General features: G+C 47.2%; 1 protein-coding gene across 1 annotated transcript in view; it reads right to left on the bottom strand.

Moving 5' to 3' along the window:
- Positions 1-3,334, bottom strand: part of LOC106816704 (glutamine--fructose-6-phosphate aminotransferase [isomerizing] 1-like) — a gene marked incomplete in the record, with an annotated part of 17,153 nt that extends 13,819 nt beyond the window's left edge. Inside the window, 4 exon segments of the mRNA XM_014821325.1 lie at positions 1,589-1,714; positions 2,288-2,383; positions 2,860-2,967; positions 3,156-3,334. Of these exon segments, the coding sequence (XP_014676811.1) occupies positions 1,589-1,714; positions 2,288-2,383; positions 2,860-2,967; positions 3,156-3,162 (337 nt within the window).
- Between the last annotated feature and the right edge of the window lie 4,579 nt (positions 3,335-7,913).

Here is a 7,913-nt window from a genome sequence, read left to right as displayed (position 1 = left end):
CGAGGAACGGTATGAGAGAGATGAGATCTGGCCGGAGAGGAGGAGAGAGACGAGAGCGAGAGAAGAGAGCAGAAAGTAGAGATGATGAAGAGGAGGAAAGCATGAGCAGCAGAGAGAGAGAGAAGATGAGAGAGACGGAGAGAGGACGCTACCATGACTTACTAATGCACTCAATTACGTCAGTAACTCGATCATTTAATGCGGCTTCGATCATTGATCGTGAACCAGCAACAGACATACCCACCACCCCCCTCAGTGGTTTACCCGCCGAACAGCAGCACGAGGAGCAGCCGAAAGTCGTGATCGCCGGCTAGCTGTTGTCAATCTGCGTTGTTAATTTCCGTAATCGATCACTCGCGTTGACCAACAAGTAACCGTGATCGGTTACTAAGTCGGGTTACTCGGGTCGCGTGTTGACGTGTTGAATGCCTCGCCTGTGTTGCGTAACGCCTGTGCGCATTGTACGTACTGTGTGCATGTATTGTGCTTGTTTAGCCCTTGTTTACTGTTCTGTTTTTTGCAACTGTTTTACTACTGTGTGTATAATTAACATGTTAATGTTAATTAAAGCGCATAACTTGGTATCATATTAGCGATGATATTGTCTAATTCTATTCATCACTTTTCCAAGTTTTAACATTTATTTTCGATTTTTTTTTTATTATTTTTTTTCTTCGATGAAATCGATTATGCGATTTTTGCGATAACCAATCGCTTGGTGTTCGTAGCACATCTGTTCAACTATGCATCGAGTATAATCGAATGATCACGTGGACAATCACTAATCAGTCCGCCCCACGCAATTTGCCGGCCAAATTATTTCGCCAGAACGTAATTAACCTAATTAGCGCTGCTCTAGCGAGGCCTGAGTCAACCGACGACGACGTCGACAAACAAAGACGCCGTAATTGGATTTACCTGCGAAAACTCATTTTAATTTGGATTTGCCGCCGTCGCCGCCGCGGCCACTAGACCCCGAACCCCGCTTCGGCCTTCCACCGCTGCCCCTGCGCGCGACGGATCGGGAGGACGAAGGAGAAGGAGGGAGGAGGAAGGAGGGAGAGGGAGGAAGGAGGAGGAAGGAAGAAGAGGGGGAGGAGGGTGGAAGGAGCGTAGAAGGAGCGAGGTCCGTTCATTTGTCGGCGATCTCTCTCACGTTTCTCCGTCAAACAAAACATGAAATCATCAACCCATCCCTGCCTCGCGTGCACCCGCCCCCTCTGGCATGTCTGCGCTGTTCACATTAGACACTTTTGCCGTCCCGTAGATTGGGCCAGCCAGCTGTGGCATCGGGTTTGCCACCGTGCTGTAGTCTTTAGCCCAGTCAATCTCCTTGCTAATCTTACGTCTTACTAGCCTGAATTCCTGCTTGAACGCGAAGAATAAGCTAATCTTACGTCTTACTAGCCTGAATTCCTGCTAATCACAGAGTCGTTGCGTCTCTGATGTACAACGTTGAATATGATAATCGTATAACTACGCAGCTCTGTGACGAATAAAGTTGTCCTCTGCACAGGAATACGTCTAAAACACGTTTGTCATTCGGGCTAGCTACATGATTCTATCTTGGGTGATGATTTCCGCTCACCGTTGGAGACCCCACTCCTCTGCGGATGGCTGTTCACCCAGTTCGGCACACCGTGGGTGGCCCAGCGCGTGTGTGCGATGCCGGCGTGGATGTTGAAGACTCGATCAAAGTCGAGGGTCTCCGTTCCTGAACGACGGAACAACGCGATAACGATTTAACTGCGATATGACCAGGAGTGTATCAATATTGATACACTCCTGATATGACGCACGATCGCGATAACAATTAACCACACCACGATCGCGCGAGAAAGTGATATCAAGGTATCTCGACCAGAGTTTAAAATCCATAATGGCGCTAATGGATTATAGCTAGATTACAATTGCGATAAAGCTGAGGAATTAGGGGTAGTGCGAGGGTGAGGGTCAAGGGTTAAGGTTAGAAATTTGGGATATAATTCCGGCATTCTGATCCATTTTATTTATCCCTGTTACACAGTTCATAATTAACCTGACACGATCTCTTCCATCTCCTAACGATTCGACGCGGCGCCTATTTTCGTGGGGAAGCAACAAAAAAAACAAGTGAACAACAATAAAACAATCACGTGGCGCATTCGCACGCGACATTCCGATCTCCGATGCGAATCCGTCGACGAAAACAGAAGCGGGAACGGCGAACGGGAAAGTCTGCGACATTTATGGGGTGCGACGGTGTCGCAGTCGAGATCACGTTCTCGCGTGCGGGAGAGACACTTACTGTGGATTTCTTCGTCCAGCGCGCGCACTTTGCCCTGCTTCTTGATGAGGCAGATGCTGCAGTCCTCCTCCGAGTTGCTGCCCTGGATACCGATGCCTGCACGACGGATCGGACGCCGGCGACGAGAGAAGAGAGAGAGAGAGAGAGAGAGAGAGAAGAAGGAAGGATACGACATTACGAATGAGTCTGACACATGACACATGATATGAGCCACAGTATGCTCTGATTTCGTCAATCAATCAAACGCCTTTAAATTTCTCGTCAAAATGCAGACCACAGGTCCTATGGTAAACAAGTCTAAAAATGCAGGTTTGCCCATCGAATTGATGTGAGAAGGGGAGATCCCTGGAGCTTGAATCAGATCACGAAATGTGTGTTACGCAAAAATTAGCTCGATGTAGTATTTGAGTTTCAGCTGGTTGTGAAGGGTCTATCCGACTATCGAAATGCTAGCTCTAGAACTATACTAATTACTATAGACCTTCGCTCCGCCACAGGAAGCCGCCGCCTCCTGTGGCGGAGCGAAGGGCTAGCCTAGTTCTAGAGCTATCGAAATGCCAACAAACACTCACCCGCGGAATCATAACCTCGGTACTCTTGCCTTTGTAGACCCATGATCAGAAAGGCGAGGATCTCTTTGCGCGTTCTCGGAACCAAGTGGTTCAGATATGCAAAAATTCCTGAATAAAATTAAATATACAATTTACAAACGATGACTGAATTCGAGGCATGATGATAAAACTAAAGCCTAAAGACGTAAGCCGTAAAGGCATGTGACGTGTAATACGGTATACAGCGTACAGGTGAGGTAGTAGGTACGATAATAACTAAGTCTAAGGTATATCATGTGTGACAGATCTTTACTTACCACACATGGTTAGCAGGTAGATCGGGAAACAACGTTTGCAGTCGTTTCAGTGTGATCAAGCTAACTAATGTTCAATTATCAACTAATCAATTCTGAACGATCAACAATTCAATGATCAACTAATGATCAAGCAAGTGGCGTTGCTGTCAACGTGTCTGTCACTCAGGTAAGCTTCTGGGTCACGTGTAAAGAGAGCCGCAAGGGCGAGGAGCGCAGTAAACTCCGAAATTACTTTTTGCGAAAAACCAGTCAGAAGTAGGCGGAATAGGAAATGATCTCAGACCAATCCTTGTACCAGATATTACACAATGCAGAAAGCCTGGTCTGTGTCTCTGGCACGACCGCAAGAGTGGTTTTAAATGCAGCCAACAGTTCGACGGGAAATGAAACTATTCACTTGTCCCTTACTACCCTCGAGCGGAAATGCAGTCTGGGTCAAGGTCTGGGTCACTCGGATGGCCAATGACGTTTTAGAATAGTTTAACCAATCACGACGCTTGTTAAAACACCGGTCGACGGTCGTCTGTTTCGATATCGTCGACGGCGGGGAACTATGGCAGGTGTGTCGGCTAGCAGATTCTCTTCGAAAGTTGTGCTTTTTCGCAGTTTGTGTCAGTTCAGGGAACTAACGTCACAGCAGAAGGTAAGACTAAGAATAGATCGCTTCCCATGCGTGAATCGTGGCTGTCCGTTCACGTTAACGTTTGACAGCTGGCTTGCTGATGGTGAGCCCCAACGCAAGTCCTGCACAAAATCATAACACAGTGGCAAATCATGTCAACAACATAACACAGGAAATCATATATTGATTCGTAATCATAGTTCATACATTTACTAGCGGCATATATTTTACACGCCCCCGCGTGGACACAGGTACCACGCATACTACTACTCTCGTAGTTAGTTCTAGACAAGTATTTCGAAGCAGCAATTTAGTTGAACCGGTAGCGGTACCGATAGTTTGAACCGGTACCAAACGATAATGGTGTTTTAGTTGCGATTGCCACGTGACGAATTTGAAGAAATTCGTGGAAACCTAACCGATCGGATCACTGTACTGTAGTCTGTAGACTCACAGGCACTTGGAACGTCTCAGCAATAAAAAAAATAAAAAAAGGTAAATAAACACGAAATGTATTTACTACCAAAGTTTTAATGTTTCTCTACTCTATTTCGCCTATAATCACCTGTAAATGCCGGTCAAATGCTCATCTGCAACACACAAGTACACCGCACGCTAGCTGCTGCACACTGACACATAAATATATAGCAGGTAGGAAAGCGTGCTGCCAAAATTCGCTCGACGCTCGCTTGATTTCACACGAATACAACACAAACATTCAACCATTCTACTCCATCTTTGTTTCTATTTGAAGGGCAGTGTTCACTTGTTATAAAAACATACTGTCTGTGTTCGTAACAGAGCTGTGTCACGCAAAATCACACAAAGCCTGACGAAATTCTCGCATTCGCTCCCGTTGCGCAGTTTATGTAAATGGCTGCAAGTACAGGGCTACCGGTATAGGCGGCGCACTGCATTTTGGGAAACGACCACGCTGCTTTCCAACTCCTATACGAGCCTCGTCAAAGCCGCCAGTGGAGCGTTGCAATAATGCGGCGCAAAAATGAGGTCACGAAGAGCGCCGGTGGGTGTTTCTTGATTCCGACAGCCATTTACATAAACTGCGCAACGGGAGCGAACGCGAGAATTTTGTCAGGCTGTGTGTGATTTCGCGTGACACAGGTCGGTTACGAACACAGACAGTATGTTTTTATAACAAGTGAACACTTGGCAGCACGCGTTCCTACCTGCTATATATTTATGTGTCAGTGTGCAGCAGCTAGCGTGCGGTGTACTTGTGTGTTGCAGATGAGCATTTGACCGGCATTTACAGGTGATTATAATATAGGCGAAATAGAGTAGAGAAACATTAAGACTTTGGTAGTAAATACATTTCGTGTTTATTTGCCTTTTTTTTGTGGGAGACGTTCCAAGTGCCTGTGTGTAGACTGTGGTGTTACATGTTCTGTGCAAGGGTTGCTAGTGCTATTGCTAAGACACAAACTAAACAGCTAAGCATAACTCCACAGATGTAACATAGCATATATGTTTGCTATAGAAATGTTGTTTACAATCACAGCTTTAGTTATGACTTGGGTAGACTCCGGCATGTATACACGATGTAACTAGACAGAGGGCACTCACGGAGAGTGCATACCTCCGCGAGCATGTAACATGTATGTGCTCGCTGGTGGCGGCTGCTGACTGACTCGCCTGCTGCTGACTCGCCGCTCACTGGTGGCTGCTGCTGACTCACCACTCGCTGACTCGACGCGCTATCGATCACGCCAAGGCTACACACACACACACGAACACACACACGAACACACACACACACACACACACGAGACCGATTACATGACCTCCTTTGCAACTCCGTTGCGCGGAGGTAATAACAGGTAGCATTATGTCATATTATATGAAAAAAACTGCTCCTGACTTCAGTAGTGCTCTGTGTTGCCCAACTCCTAATGTAGGTCCGCATGCTGTGTGTGTATTTTTGGCATGTCGCGAGTTTGTCAAATCTGCAATCGAAAACATGCACAGCTGAAGCGATTCCACTTGATCGGCCATTGCGATACTTCAGTGCCAGTGGCAACCGACAAAGGATTTGCATTGATTAATTTTTGAATCGGGAACACGGGTGGTCAATGTTTGCGCTGCGACATTTCTTGTGTTCCCTGCTTTCCGCTACGAACCTGGATCGATGCTATGGCCGTTAGTCGAGGGGGAGGAAACATCAAAATGCATTTGCGAGCAAGTTAGGAACCTACGAGGACGACTTCAGCGCTCTAATGGGTTGTTAAAGTGTTGGAAATAATGAGTCGGCTTCAAGCCTGCCCCTGCGTCGAGCGTCATTACTGCCATAGTTATGTTAGCATATATATTCGTTAGAGGCATGCGCGCGCTGATGGCTAATTCACGGTTTTGAGTTTTCGGGGCATGTCACGACAACTGCGTCGCGAACGAAATTTCAGCGAAAACCTGCTGCTGTGCCATCGTCCATTTTCGCCTCTTGCTATCTCCTATAAATATCTGCAAGCATTTTGTGTGGAGAGGGCAGGTGAATTGAGGCGACATAAACTCGAGGAGAGAAAGCTGCAAAGGGGGCTATATCGGAAGATGAGATATCGGAAAATGAGATATGGATACGATGAGATATCGGAAAATGTACGCAGATGGTTTAGGTGCACATGCATACAAGGTTCGCGATTTTATCCACCACCACTACAGCGCAGCAATATGTCTGTCCCTCGTCAAAATATTGAGGAAATGAGGATTGAACGTATTGACTTCTTTATACGTACCGAGCTCGATGTGGTTGTGAATGGTCACAGCGTATAGAATAACACCCGGCCTTACGTAAACGCGTGATTTCCTTTTACTGCAATAACATTCTATAGTTGTTTGAAATGCGTATAACATGCATGTCTCAGTGTGATCCCCCCTCCCTTCCTCCCTTCCCCCCAGCTCACAAACTGGATGAATCTGAATTGTAGTTTTTCCTGATTCTCTTGACTGTCACGTCAGTACCTTCTCTACCTTTCTCCCCTCTCCCTCCTCCATTCCCCTCTCCAGCTCACAACCTGAATGAATCTAAATTGAAGTTTTCCCTGATTCTCTTGACTGTCACGTCGGAATCCTCCCCTTTCCCCCCTCCCTTCCCCCTCCCTTCCCTGCAATCTCACAACCCGAAAGAAATCTATAAATTGTAGTTTTTCTCTGATTCTCGAGAGCACCTTCTTTTCGCTGCAACACGTTGGAATCGTCGCGGGTGCACGATGGATCGCACTCGACCTCGCGCGATAGATGTTAAAACGCCGTTACGATGAGCGAGTCCAATCTCCACGCACCTCATTTCTCCCCTCTGTCTGCACGCGCCGCGCGTTTCCCTCGGATCCTAACGACGCGTGCTTTGGCATTGATGAGAGGAGGAGCGACGTGCGCGAGAAAAGTCGTTTGCACGTTCTCGAAACGAATTAAATATTCTCGCGTAAGTGAGTTCGCTGGGGCGTACGTTGGGTGGACCCTTCCCCCCGTGTTTGAGCTTTACTTGTGCTTGGGCTTCTCTCCGTCTGTGCATCTCAATTATATTGACTCCACGGGTCAAACACGAATTTTTTAGGATGGAGGGGGGGCAAATGTTGGCCTCTGTTTAATTGGGAATTTTTGGGGGGCACCGCGGCGAGTTGGGAGGGCACACCGGGTGCAGAGGTTTCCTACAAAGGAACCATTATCGAGGCCACTCGCATATTCGACAACAGTGTTTATCTCGAGCAAATAGAGTTATGAAAATATAACAAAGAAGGAGTATAGGTACAGAACACGGAGTATACGGGAAAAAGCGGAAAGCCGCACTGCTTAGGGCAACAGCACCTGTCTACTGCCTCTATTGCCATGGACATCAGTCAATCTTCAAAGCATGATACATAAGGGAGGCAGCCATGGCACCTGCCTTCGACGGTATTATCGTCGGTATATCTAGAGCCCTGGGCACGGTGGGAGAGATCTGGATGCAGTGGGTCGTGAAGTAGCATGAGTAACTCACACGGTGCAGCGAACATCGAGGTTCTGCATAATTTCGCCGTAATTGTGCTGACGGGCGGACGGCTGCTGTTCCCGGGGCCGGATTAAGGTCACGTTCAGCAGGATTAGTATCGGGAGTAGATAATAGGGAATCCCTATTATCTACTCCC

The sequence above is a fragment of the Priapulus caudatus genome, unplaced genomic scaffold (genome assembly GCF_000485595.1).
Source record: "Priapulus caudatus unplaced genomic scaffold, Priapulus_caudatus-5.0.1 Scaffold1459, whole genome shotgun sequence".
NCBI lineage: Eukaryota > Metazoa > Priapulida > Priapulimorpha > Priapulimorphida > Priapulidae > Priapulus > Priapulus caudatus.
The sequence above is the reverse complement of the archived record's forward strand: the minus strand, read 5'-3'. Positions and strand labels throughout refer to the sequence as shown.